Genomic DNA, 14,171 nt, shown 5'->3' on the forward strand with positions numbered 1-14,171 from the left:
GAGTTACTGAGCCTTCCCTGGCAAACCAGAGTGTAGGGTCATCCTAATTTCACCTAATGGAAAAATCTTTTTACAAAGAGGTTTCTGTAATAGAATTATCACCTGCTGGGTGACTCATGATACTTAAGTTTCTCTATTTGTGTAGGTATGTACATTAAATTGCCAACAGACGATTCAGTCAGATTTTTCCCTTGATCTCTGTCCTTTTAAATGTTAATTAAAAGAGAATATAGGTATTCTGGATTCTTCAGCTGATTTATTTTGCCATGAATGCTAGCAAAAGTATTGGAGATGAGTTCTTTCATTGGATGTGTGGTTGGATTAGACACTGGAGAGTAATTTCCAAGTTTGGTTTTGTAAGTCACGGTAATAGGTACATATTTGATTGCAGCCCAGGGTTAAGATATGTGTGTAAGTGCATATATGTCTTTAAAATAGAAGTCTCCAAATAGTACTCATCCTTGTATAGTACATACAGTCTCATATTTGCTATTTTCTAGGTCTTTTTTAATGCTGGTTGTGATCCACTAAATTGATTTCATGACCTAACTGGTACAGTCTACTACTGTTTAAAAAACACAGCCCAGAGGACCTCTATGGTTCCAGCAAATTGTGACACTCTTAAGATTCTGAGAGGTAGTTGTACTTCAGCTTTCTTCATTCTGGTTCTTCTCAAACACTCCAGCCTTTTTCCACCATTAAAACAAGTGGGGGGAAAGTCCCAGGAGTTGGGGAGAAGAAAGGAAAGGTATGTTATTTTTACCACAGGGTGCTATCTTACTTGCTATTAGATTTAATATTTTATCAATTATTTCCTGTGGAAATTAGCAAATGCTCCATTTTATTTTACAATTTTTAACAATTTAAATTGCATCTGGCTTTGTAGTTTTTGAAAATATTACACTAGAAAACAAAAACAAAAAAAACCCACCTAGACCTTCCCTAAGAAAATCTAAACTTGCTTAGATTCAAAAACCTTCTACTTCACCAAATTAAATTTGGTTTGTCTTAATGAAGGATCTATTAACCATACTGGTTGGATCAGTCAGAGCCAACCTAAGAGACTGAAACCACACAGGAATTTGCATAGGGAAAATCTAATGTAAAGAATCATTAACTATACCATGGGAATGGAGTAACAGGGAATTGGCTCAGAGGTAAAGAGAACTCTTAAAGAGTACAGTAACAGCAGATAGAGGGCACAGTCACTCCCCCAAGTCCCAGGCAGAGCCTGGAAGAGAGGAGCCAATCTGGCATCCAGAGCTTTTTGGAGGGGCACGGCTGAGGCCCGCTGGGTGGCAGAGAATTTCACTGAGGGGCTGTGATGGATTGGAAGACTGCCGTCTGTGTGCTGTGGGAAGCCTTCCGTGAGGAGGAGCTGTGTTGGGACCTTCGTGGGAAGCAGCCCGAAGGAGTGCCGGGGAAGTTGGCTGCGGAGAGGTGTGGAGGGCTGCCTTCTGCGGGTGACACTTGCTGTCTTGCCAGCTGGCCAGGGGGAAATGTTCTGGCCTCTCCGGCAGGGCAGTGAAGGTTTGGAGCTGGGAGGCCCTTGATTGGTAACTCCTGTACACACTGAAACGCTGAACTCCTCAAAGGAAAATCACACGTAAGTTAGGGGCCGATGATAATCAGAGATGGAATTCTAATTCAGCACAGTAAGGTTTTCATTCTCTGGCCTCATTTTCGTCTCTGAAAAATTCACTGTTGAGGAAAAAATTTTTATTTATTATTATTTTTTGAGAAATTGAATTTTTTTAAATGTAGACTAGAGTTTGTCATTACGTAGAAAAGGCTAGTTTACTTTGTGACCTTTTCAGTGAGCATGCGGTACATTAAGCTAGTATTCACTGAGCATCTGCCTTCTAAATTGGGCCACAGTGCAACGTGGTTTTCAAAATACAAAAAGGTGAATGTTACTGCTCCTGAAGGAAGAAGGTAGATGTGTAAACTGATAATAAAAGTATAATGTGATAAGTGCTTAATAAAGTATGTATAGAGTACTATGGCCTTAGCATGGGATAAAGTGTCAGCCTGCCTTTCAGCACTGGCGAAGGAAAAAGCAGCACAGACATGTGATCTGTGTGCTATCTCTTGTATTCTTCAAATAGCCTTATGAATAAAGTAGGTGGTATGATTACCATTACACAAAGAAGCAAATAAGGTCTAGAGACCTGAAACAGCTGTTCCTTCCAGTGTCACACACAGGACCCTAATCTAGTCCAGAAGATTTGTTACCTCTTAAATTAGTGGTGTACTTTGAAATGCAGAAGGCTTTACAGTAAAAGTTTCCAAATGTAAAGCACGGGACTACTACTGTGAAGGATTTAAAAAGTGAATTACATATGCCTCTGCTTTTAAGGGGTGTATAGTCTAGCCGGGCTGATTGAATACGAGAAGGGCTCTGATGGAGGTAATGGAGAAAGCTTGGGATTTCATGAGAAATTCCACAATCCAGAACGCCTGTCTTCCTTCTTGGAAACCTTACGGTAAGATGACATTTGAAAGAAAAAAATTAGAGCATTGAAAGAAAAGAGAAAAAAAAAAAAAAGATGGCATTTGACCTGGTCCTTGAAAAATGTGTAGAGTTTAGACAAGTAGAAATGGTAAATAAGCAAAATGTAAAAATAGGGGGAAAAAAGTTGTTGTTTATCATGTATCTGTTAAGTGCCACACCTTGCACATTCCTCAGTATAAACCATCCAGTTTAACTATAGTAGAGTCTCATATCAAACAATTACTGGAAATAAGACTGGAAAGATAAATTCATTAAACATATTGGACATAGGTTGTGATAGAGTGTGGTTGAATTTGAACTTTATTCTGTAGGCAGTAGAAAAGGTAGAAGTTTTTTAAAAGAAGAGAGTACCAGACTGGAGTTATGATTCCATTAGAAACTAAATACACATGTGTGTATATTCAGATTCTAATACAGTAGCAGAGACATTCTAGATGTTAAATGCAATCCTTTCCTTCTGTCTTCTTTTCTCATCCATCCCTGGTACAGTCATATGTAGGATAGATTAGGAAGCTGGAGTGTATATAGTTAGGTGGTTATTACAGTGGTCCAGGTAGGAGGTAATAAAGGTCTTAATGTAAGGCAGTGGTGGTGAAAATGAAGAGGTGGTTACTGGTGAGAGTTGGAATTAACAAGGTTTAGGGAAGGACATTGTAGGGAGTGAAAATAAAGATGAAAGTAATTTTCAGGTATTTTTCCATTTTAGAAGAGTACTTCAAATACAGGCTATTTTTCATTTATTTTTAAATATAAAAGTAATAAGTACACATAACGTTAAAGCACTGTGAAAGGGCAGAAGATTGGCTAGGGGCAGCAGGACATGGTGGTGAAAGATGACAACATAGAAAGAGAAACAGGTCAGTGGTTAAAACTTTGGTAAGGTCCACTCCCCAAAGGAGTGGGCTATGGAAAGAGTGTAGTGTGGAAAGAGAAGGAAACAGTTACTTTATAGTGGAGAAACCTGTCAGACTACCTCAGGCAGGTGATCAAAGTTAATGTCAACAATAGTCATGTCGATGGTATGTACCCTTGTTATGATAGTGGGTCCACCTTTGTACAGGTGAGAAAATCTACTTACCTCTGTGGTCTTCCCTCCAAATGTCAGTAACTCCAGTCAGTCATGGGGGAAAAGTCCAACAGATCCCAATTGAGGGACACTCTATGATGCCTTGACCAGTACTCCTCAGTAATCCTCAAAACTGTTACGGTCATCAAAAACAAGGAAAGTCTGAGAAACTGTCATAGCCAAGAGATGCCTAAGGAGACATCACCAAATGTAATACGGTGTCCTCTATGGGATCCTGGGACAGAAAAAGGACAGTAGGTGAAAAACAAGTGAAAAAAAAAATCAAAACTTGGGGAGAGGTAAAAGCAAAGAGGTTCCATAAAGAATGCAGGGTAAGGAATAAGCTATGAAGATAAGGCTTCTTCACTCACTATTATGTGTCCGTCATAGGTTCTCAGCAAAGAGTGGCTGAATAAATAGTAGGGTTGGAGCTCTTCCTAAGCCTGTTTTTAAAAATGAATTGTGCTCCTCAGTGAGGCCTGACTTCATCTTTTGGTCTTGAGCTCAGGTCTAGATTTGGTTTCCTAGAGTCCATGCCACACCCAGGGCAAGTGAGGTCATCATAGAAGGCCATCAGTGTTCTTCCTCCCCAGCATTTACAGCAGAGGATATTGTTTTTTTCCCCTGAAACCAGACAGTTATATTATTTATTTTATACACACAGCCGGAAAGTCTCCATATTTTAAAGTTAGAAGAATACCTAGCTCACTTTGTGAAGGTAGGTTATGTATTACGGAAGCTTCCTAGGGGTTATGGCACTTGAGTTAAGTTGTAAAGATAAGTAGCTATTAGCTAAGTGGAAGTCACTGAGTATTGGGGAAAGAACACTTAAAGTATGCTAAATAAATATGTGCAAACAGCCAGATGTGTAAGATATACTGGCATTATCTGCTTTAGTCGTTTTCATGGTTTTGGTCTCATCCCAGAGGTGTTTAAAGTACTTAGTGTACTTTAATATTTTAACACCAAAGATAACAGAAATGGGAGTAGATAATTTGCTTCAAGGGAAGGAGGACTGTATCCTGACAACTTCCTATTTCCTTTTCACTTTATCAATTCTTTTCTTTCTTTAAAGCTTTATTTATTTATTTATTTATTTATTTATTTATTTATTTATTTATTTGAGAGTGAGTGCGAGCATGTGCCTGTGTTTGTGTGCTAGCAGAGGGAAGGGCAGAGGGAGAAGGAGAGAAGTAGACTCCCCCCTGAACACGGAGCCCCATACAGGGCTTGATCCCGCGACCCTGAGATCATGACCTGAGCTGAAATCAAGAGTCCCGACACTCAACCGACTGAGCCATCCCGGCACCCCTCACTTTATTGATTCTTTAGCAACTCTTTCAGCCTTGTCAGCATACTTGTTTCCATACCTTCCATTTTCAGGGAAAAGATACCTTGTGTTTTGAAAGCTACATGCTCTTGGAAACTTTCTTTAATTTCTTTATTTTAATTACTAATTTATTTTTACTAGTGCCTGGAATATAGTAAGTACTCCATAAATGTTTTTTGAGTATCTCTAACCTTTGCTCCTAGCCTTCACTGACGGATTTCTCAAATAAATGTTCTATATTTCCTGTTTCCTCTTCCCTTACTGCTCTTAATATTTCTGGTGTTTGAGGCACTTTACTGATTACAGTAGGAATTATTACAGATGATGTCAACAAGCCTGGAAGGACTAACAACATAAAAGTCCCAGGAGGAGGAGGAATGAAAGATGACTCTTGATAAGTGTATTGGTTTCCTAGGGCTGCTGTAACAGATTATCACAAACTTGTTTTAGGGCTTAACACAACAAAAACCTCTTCTCTTATAGTTCTGGATGCCAGAAGTCCAGAATCCAGGCATCTGCAGGGCTACTGTCGCTCTGAAGGCTCCAGGGAAAATCCTTTCTTGCCTCTTGCAGCTTCTGGTGGCTCCGGGTGTTCCTTGGCTTGTCATAGCCTGACTCAGTCTCTGCCTCTGTCTTCATGTAGCCTGTCACCTGTGTATCTGTCTTTGTCTCCCCCTGCCTTTCTCTTATGAGTACGTTTGTCATTGGATTAGCCAAATCCAGACTGAAATTATCTCAGAATCCTTAATTATATATGCAAAGATCCTTTTCCTAAATAAGGTCACATTCACAGGTTCTAGGGGTTAGTGCTTGGACATATCTCTTCGGGGCCACTCTTCAGCCTACTATAGTAAGGAACCAGATCAGTATCTAATTGAAGTAGTTGAGAGGACTGCTGTCTTAGATGTGAGGGAGGACGATGTAAGGAGAACCAATAGCATAAGAACAACTCTGAAATCATTTTATTTAAAAGAAACTTAGAGATATGTGAATATTTTCTTCAGTTAATTTTAGAAAGGACTAATGTATTTAAAATTTTGAACTCAAGATCAGATGGGTTTGGTGGGAGATTTGCTCCCTAGCTGTATTCATCTTGAAGAATCCTCAACATTTCTATTAAAACTTCTGAATTTGCAAAATTTGAAATTTTCACATTTGAGCTTTATGGTATTCCTTTGAAGTAGGAATACTGTATTTTCTTTTTCCATTTTATAGATGTGGAAATGGAGCATAGTTTCTATATCTAATTTGTCCCAGTTCACAGGTTATGAAATGATACAGGTGGACTTGAACACTGGTGTTTCCACTGTAAAGCTTAGGTTCTTTATAATACACTGCTGAGTTTATTAATTTTCTGTTTAAAAAAAGCAGACTTTAGGGCGCCTGGGTGGCTCAGTTGGTTGGGCGACTGCCTTCGGCTCAGGTCATGATCCTGGAGTCCCTGGATCGAGTCCCGCATCGGGCTCCCTGCTCGGCAGGGAGTCTGCTTTGCCCTCTGACCCTATCCCCTCTCATGTGTTCTCTCTCATTGTCTCTCTCTCAAATAAAAAAAAAAAAATCTTTAAAAAAAGCAGACTTTATTGTTTTTTCATTACGTGTTTCTCCATTTGGAATGTTAGTGCAAAGAATAAAATTTTCTCTGTTTGCAAAATAATCTACTAATATTTCAGCCAGCTCACCACATTTCTGAATGATCTGTGTTGGAGGTCTATCAGTTTTTTGGTATGACTTTAAAACATACAGTTCTTAAAACAAAAAACCAAACATACACCCCACAAAAAACAAAGAACGGTAGAACAGATCAGTGAAACAAAGCTGGTTCTTTGGAAAGATCAGCAAAATTGATAAACCTTTAGCCAGACTCATCAAAAGAGAGGCCTCACATAAACAAAATAAGAAAAATAAAATATACAGTTCTTCAGTGGGTTACTTTTAGTCATTCATTCATGGAACTTCTGTCACATTTTGTTTTTGAGAGCCAAATGTGGTAGATGAAAATATGCAGCCATGATTTCAGAATGATAGTTGGACAAAACTTTTCTTCAGTGGTTAGGAATTGGCTCTGGGAGGGCGCCTGGGTGGCTCAGTTGTTAAGCGGCTGCCTTTGGCTCAGGTCATGATCCCAGGACCCTGGGATCGAGCCCTGCGTCGGCTCCCTGCTCTACAGGAAGCCTGCTTCTCCCTCACCCACTCCCCCGCTTGTGTTACCTCTCTTGCTGTGTCTCTTGCTGTCAAATAAATAAGTAAAATCTTTAATTAAAAAAAAAAAAAAGGAATTGACTTTGGCTCTGGTACTTTTCATATGAACCGCAGTAGAATACCTGACACTTACGCCATTGTTTCTTATGGAGAAGAACACCTTGCCTAAAAACCCCTGGAGGGCTTATTAATTCGATTTTTGGTCCAAGCAAAGAGTTCCTGAATCAGAAGCTCTGGGGTGGGGCTTTAGGAATGCAGTTTAATGAGTATTACTTGTAATTGTTTGGCATTCACGTGGTACTTAGGTACTCAGTTCTCACCACAGTACTGTCCTACTGAGTGGATGGCAATGTGGACCTAAAGTAAAAGAAAAAGTTAAAGTGACTTCATGGTAGGAACTCTGACAGTGGCATTATTAAGTATATTTGTATTAATCAAAGAATGAATAGCCAAAGCGATCTTGAGAAAAAACAAAGCTGGAGGTTTCACCATGCTTCCTGATTTCAAACTATATTACAAAGCCGTAGTAAATCAAAACAGTATGGTATTGGCATAAAAACATAGACAAGGGTCAATAGAATAGAGAGCCCAGATAAACCACACATATATGGTAAACTCACTCATGACAAAGGAGCCAAGCATATACAATGAGGAAAGGGCAATCTCTTGAATAAATGGTGTTAGGAAAACTGGACAGCCACATACAAAAGCATGAAACTGGACTACCAACTTACATCATACACAAAAATGAACTCAAAATGTAATTTTGTAAGACCTGAAACCATAAAACTTATAGAAGGAAACATAGGCAATAAGCTCCTGGACATTGGTCTTGGTGATGATTTTTGGATGTGACACCAAAAGCAAAGCAATGAAAGCAAAAATAAACAAGTGGGCCTACATCAAACTCAAAAGCTTCTGCATAGCAAAAAAACCACAGAGGTCAGTGGTTCATCCAGGGCCACCCAGCTAGTGCTTTTAACCACTACATAGTGCTGACAATTCATTCAGAACCTCTGGGGTTGAGACCTGTTATGGATTTGGTAATTTTTTGGGTAAAGATCAAAAACTTCAAATGGGTAGAAAGTGGGAGCTACTTTACATAGAATGGTCAGGGAAGGAAGGCATCTGTGGTGGTGAAAAACCAGCCATGGGAGTCTGTCTGCGTGGAAAGAGAGAGAAGAGGATGTTTGAAGGCCTTGCAGGTTCTAGATATAGAATGAAAACCAGGGGTAGAAGGATTGGGAGAGGCCACTTTTATGTTTGTTTTGTTTCTGTTTAATTCTGCTATTACATAAAACAAACGTGTTTTTATAAAACATGTCTTTTTGCTGGTTCCTCTCTTTCTGTGGCTTTAAATACCATCTTATGCTGACAATTCTAATTTATATCTCCAACCTCAATATCTTTCCTGAAGTCTAAACTCATATATTCTATTGCCTACCCAGTTTTACCACTGGGATGTCTAATATCTCAACTCAAAATAACTAAACTGGAATTGATAGTCCTTCCTGCTCCACTTAAAATTTTCCCCATCTTCATTGATTCTTCCATTTGATCAGGCAAAAATATTGGAACCATTCTTAATGCCGTTCTCCTTCTCTCAAAACCCAAGTCCACACTGTCAGCATATTCTCTTGCCTCTGCTTTAGAATGTTTATAGAATTCAGCCTCTTCAAACCCCTCCACTGCTACCACCCTTGTCCAAGACACCATTTCTTGCCTCATTGAGAAGCCTCCTTAACCAATCTCTGCTTCTCTCATCTGCATATACTTAACAGATCATTCTCAGTGTAGCAGCCACAATGATTATTTTAGAATTAAGATCAAATTATATTACTCTTCTGCTTAAAACCCCCCCAAAAATCACCCATTTTATCACAAGTATTTTTTAAAATTCCTATGGAGTCTGCAAGATCAGGCCCTATGATGCCTGCAACCTCACGTCTTAGGGACAGGGCTCTCCCTTGCCTTCTGAGCTGTAGCCATATTTGGCTTCATGGCAGTTTCTCCAACACATTCCACATACAGCTTTTTCTCTAGCCCCCCCCCTTTTTTTTTAAGGTTTTATTTCAGAGAGGTTACGTGTGAGAGAGAGCGCAAAGGGAGGGAGAAGCAGGCCCGATGCTGGACTCGATCCCAGGCCCTGGGATCACAACCCGAGCTGAAGGCAGACACTTAACCGACTGAGCCCCCTTTAGCCCTTTCCTTAGCCTAAAGTGCTCTTATCTCAGTAATCCACCTGCCTGTTTCCTCACCTCCTCGAGTCTTGACTTCAATCTCACCTTCCCAGTGAGAGACCACCTCATTTAAATACCTTTTTCCTTTCCCCCAGTATTCCAGGTCTCATATATTTGCTCAGCTTTTTCTCCGTACCATAACACATAACACTCTGCACTACCACGTCCACTTCATCCATCCATCTATCCATCCATCCATCCATCCATCCATCCATCCATCCACACTCCCCACCTCCCCAGTATATACACATACATACAAACATGCACACACACATTTAAAAAAAAAAGTTTTTTCATAGTCTCTTCTCACTCCAGAAGGGCAGACACCTTTATCTTATTGTTTACTGATATTCCAGGTGCTTAGCCTTAGAACATAGTACATACTTAAATATTTCTAGAAAGTTTGAATTTTGGCATGCATTGGAAGTACATGTTGTGAAACTAAAAATGAATAAAATGTGCTTCTTGCTTTTAGGGAGCTTGAAGTATACATAGACATAGTAATAAGTAATAGCATTAATAGTAACAAACATTTATTGAATTCTTTATTGAATTTTATTATGTGCCAGATACTGTTTTAAGCACCTAATGCATGAACTCATTTAATAATCCCAATAAACATCTGGGATAAGTATTATTAGCCTACTTTTTACAGATTAGGAAAGTGAGGCCCTGAGAAGATAACTAATTTGAGGTTCTGTTGATAGTGATTGGCAAGGCTGGGGTTGGAACCCGAGGAGTGTGGTATGGCTTTGGAGTCAGAAATGATAACCGCTATGTTATGCTGTTCTTAAGCATTAAATGAGCTGACATATGTAAATTGCTTAAAACAATATCTGGCATGAGAGAAGCTTTATATAAGTTTATTTGTTGTTGGGAATCATAAATTTTAAATATTTCAAAGTTCTTGACAGTACAGTTAAAATAACATGAAAATATTCATTGGCCACTTAAACTATTCTTCATTCTGTATCTTTTCTAAGTGTCTCCCCTCAGGAAAATCAACATATTTGACTATCATTCTCTATGAAAATGAAGGACGAATCAGTTACAAGTCCCGCAAAATATATAGGATTTCATGAAGTATGTAAAAATGTTGGAGCACTGCTTGAATTCCATATAATGCCATTGATGAATGGGGATCTGATATTTAGACTAATAAATAGCTGAAGAAGAGGAAGGATATGGAGGATGCTTTTAAAGAACTATCTGAATATCAAGGATTAAGAGAGGTTCTTAGGAAAATTGGTGACAGAAGCCTTGGAGATTTTTGCCAATTTTATATTATAAAAAGGACAAGTATTAAATCAAAGATGTCCTGCAAAGGATGCAAATTACCCAAACCCTCTAACATGAAAGATACTTGATTACCTGAAGAAGGAATATGGAGTTTTTAAAGTGAAGAACCAATCACCAAGCCTTTTCTATATTTAACTAGCACTTGGTCAGAATAAGTGGTATCACTTAAAGTATCACTAAAGCAATACATGTTCTGTTGTGAGGTAAGAAAGATTTTTAGGCTCTTGTATTACTTAAATAATTGCCAGTCTGTTAGATGATTCTTGAGGTTTCACAATAAAACAATAAATCACAATAAAATGTGATTTCTAATTATAATTTTTTTGTATACCACATGGGAAAATTTGGATGTTTAAAAATAGAAATGAAGAAAAGACACAGGAATCTTAAATACATGGTACTGAGTGAAAGAAGCCAATCTGAAAAGGCTACACATACTGTTGATTCCAGCTATATGACGTTCTGGAAGAGGCAAACTATGGAGACAGTAAAAAGATTAGCATTTCCCAGGGGTTGGGGGTGAGAGAGGGACTAATAAGCAGAGCGTAGAGGATTTTTAGGTTAGTGAAACTATTCTGTATGATACCATAGTGGTAAATAAATTATATATTTGTCAAAACCCATAGAATAGACAACACCAAGAGTGAACCCTAATGTAAACTATGGACTTTGATAGTTATGTGTCAGTGTAGGCTCATGGATTGTAGCAAGTGTGATGGCTCTGGTATAGATAGTATTGGTGGAAAAGGCTGTGTTCCTGTGGGGCAGAAAGTATATGGGAACTTTGTACTTTCTGCCCAGTTTTTAGTTTTAGTGAACCTAAAATTGCTCTTCAAAATAAAAAGTCTAAAAAAAAAAAAAGTCTACTTAAAAGGGGTGTGGGGCTGCCTAGGTGGCTCAGTCAGTTAAGCGTCCAGCTCTTGATTTGGGCTCAAGTCATGACCTCAGGGTTGTGGAGCCTGCTGAAGATTCTGTCTCTCCCTCTCCGTCTGCCCCCTCCCCCTCCCAATCTGGAAAAACAACAGCAAACCCTTGGGGCACCTGACTGGCTCAGTCCTAGAGCCTGTGGCTCTTGATCTTGGGATCGTGAGTTCAAACCCCATGTTTGTACTTAAAAATATTTTTTTTAAATCTTAAAAAAAAAAACCTGAAGATTCATATCTCAGATGTTCACTTATTTTGTACCTTCACACTTAAAAAATGATTTCCTTTCTATCCTAGATCTGAAAGGCTATTCAGAGGAGCTAGAAATCTGATAAAATGCGTTTGGCTTTACACCTTTTGTAATGTAAAAAAGAAATCATGGATAAAAGAAAAGAGAAGAAAATTAAGGTCAAATATGTTTATTTTTAGTTAAAACATTCAGAAAACTTTGAACAAATAAAGTATTTCCCAAAGCATAACCATATACACACACATTTCTTTGAGTTGTTTACTGGGCATTTTGACAATCTTTGTAACATTTGACACTAGGGCCAATCATTCAGCAAAATCATTAATTGCCTTATCTCTGCCATAAGACAGCAAGGTATTCATCATCTTCTCTCATTGAGTTTATAATCTAGAAGACCTTGAACAGCTTAGTTTAAGTGTCACTTCTTCAGAAAGACCTCCAGCCCTTCAGTCTAAATTGATCTTGTTACTCTTCCTCATAGTCCTCTCTTCTTTCAAATGGCAGTTATAATTATTTCAAATTACAGTTCATATAGGTTATTTGTCATTCGTAATGTTTAATTTTTCTACCTGTACTTGACTGTAAGGAAGGAAACATTCCACATGATTGTATCTTCAGGTCCCAAGTGCAAAGCACAGTTAGCATTTCAGTAAAGTCTTTTGAGTGCAAGAATGAAGGAAGCACAGGATGCTCTCAAGTAAGCAGAGTTGGTTGAGTGTGAAGATAAGGGCCTGCAAATGAGTAGGAAGATGGTGTGGTATTCAGTTACCAGTTCTCAGAGGATGAGTAGGATGAATACAGAAAATTTATCTTTAATTAGGACTGTGGAAGTTATTCATGACCTTAGGGAAGTGAAATTTGGTGATAGAGTGAAGGGATGCAATTCAGATTAGAGTTGATCCTGGGGGCGCCTGGGTGGCTCAGTTGGTTAAGCATCTGCCTTTGGCTCAGGTCTTGATCCCAAGGTCCTGCTAACATTGGGCTCCCTGCTCAGCAGGGAGCCTGCTTCTCCCTCTGCCCCTCTCCCTGCTCCTGCTCTCTCTCTCTCTCTCTCAGATAAATAAAATCTTAAAAAAAAAAAAAAAACAGAGTTGATCCTGAAATGAATTAGCCAGAAGATAGAGCAAAGTAGATCCCCCACATTTAACTGCCAATTTGGTTGGTTGGTTGGTTGTAGGAAGGTAAGATAAACTACAAAAAGAGATTACTTTGTTTTTAAATATTTTCACTACTACACAAAAAAACAAAGGCATTAACCCTTAATTGCTAGAGTACTGTGATAGGGGCTACTAGGGGGACCTGCCTGGTTGTCTCCTAAGAGTTCTTGCCAGTTTTATCTTTCAGATTAAAATGTCGAATGAATAACGAAGGATGAAAAGGTGTTTTGGATTGGTTAACACCTTCCACCTGAATCATCAATCCCATAATTTCCCAGGAAATCAGAGCACCGAGAATTTCTGGTTAGATTGTTCACAGAGCACCAGAAACCCTAGCTGCCTCTTTTCTATGTGCTTTCGTAAAGTGTTTCTTAATTTTTGTGAGTTTTGTCTCATATATTTTTTTAACTTTCAGGTGTTGGTAAATCATGCTTATTGCTACAGTTTACAGACAAGAGGTTTCAGCCAGTGCATGACCTGACTATCGGTAAGTTTTATACAAGAGATGAGAAACATTCAGAAGTTTTGGGTAGTAGAAATGGAATGTGCTAAAGGGGGTCCATTCTTTTGATGATGAATCAAAAAGAATCCATGAACTAGATTTGTTGCTGTGCAGTTTCATCCCAACACTTTTTAAAAATATGTGAGTATGGTAAAAATATTATCCAACTTTGTAAAAGTGGTCAGAAAACAGCAGGAAGACATAAATATTTTAAGATTTTGATTGTATTTAACAAACAAATGATTGCAAAACAATATAGCATAGGGGTATGATCAGAGACTAGACCAGCTTGCCAGGATTCAAACCAAGGCTGTGCAACTAACTAGCTGGGTAAGCCACATTACCACTCCATGCCTCAGTTTCTTTTATCTGTAAAATGAGAATAATAGTGGTACCAATTTCACAAAGTTATTGTGAGCAATAAATGAGTTAATAAATGTGAAGCATTGGAACAGTGCCGGGCAACATGGTAGATGCTTTAGGTTTACCTATAATTACTAATTGAGAAAAACTGCCAGCAGGCATTTTTAGTGTCCTAAGTTGCAAAGAATAAATGAGACAGTTACCAGTAACTGTTAGACTGAAATCTACTTTGATTTTATAACTGATAGCTTGGTGTGTCTTCTCAGCCGGTGACTGCTTATTTTTTACAGATATCTTTAAATCATCCTTAAAAGCAAGTTGAGTCT

The 14,171-nt window shown here is 38.6% G+C and overlaps 1 protein-coding gene across 2 annotated transcripts in view; it reads left to right on the forward strand.

The window, feature by feature from the left end:
• Positions 1-14,171, forward strand: part of RAB2A (RAB2A, member RAS oncogene family) — an 88,045-nt gene that overhangs the window by 18,814 nt on the left and 55,060 nt on the right. For both annotated transcript variants that reach the window (XM_006729454.3, XM_031023880.2), the window contains one exon: positions 13,396-13,467. In XM_006729454.3, coding sequence (XP_006729517.1) covers positions 13,396-13,467 — 72 coding nt within the window. The remainder of the gene's footprint in view (positions 1-13,395; positions 13,468-14,171) is intronic.

This window comes from Leptonychotes weddellii, chromosome 4 (assembly GCF_054177405.1).
Source record: "Leptonychotes weddellii isolate Sample4059 chromosome 4, ASM5417740v2, whole genome shotgun sequence".
NCBI classification, from domain to species: domain Eukaryota; kingdom Metazoa; phylum Chordata; class Mammalia; order Carnivora; family Phocidae; genus Leptonychotes; species Leptonychotes weddellii.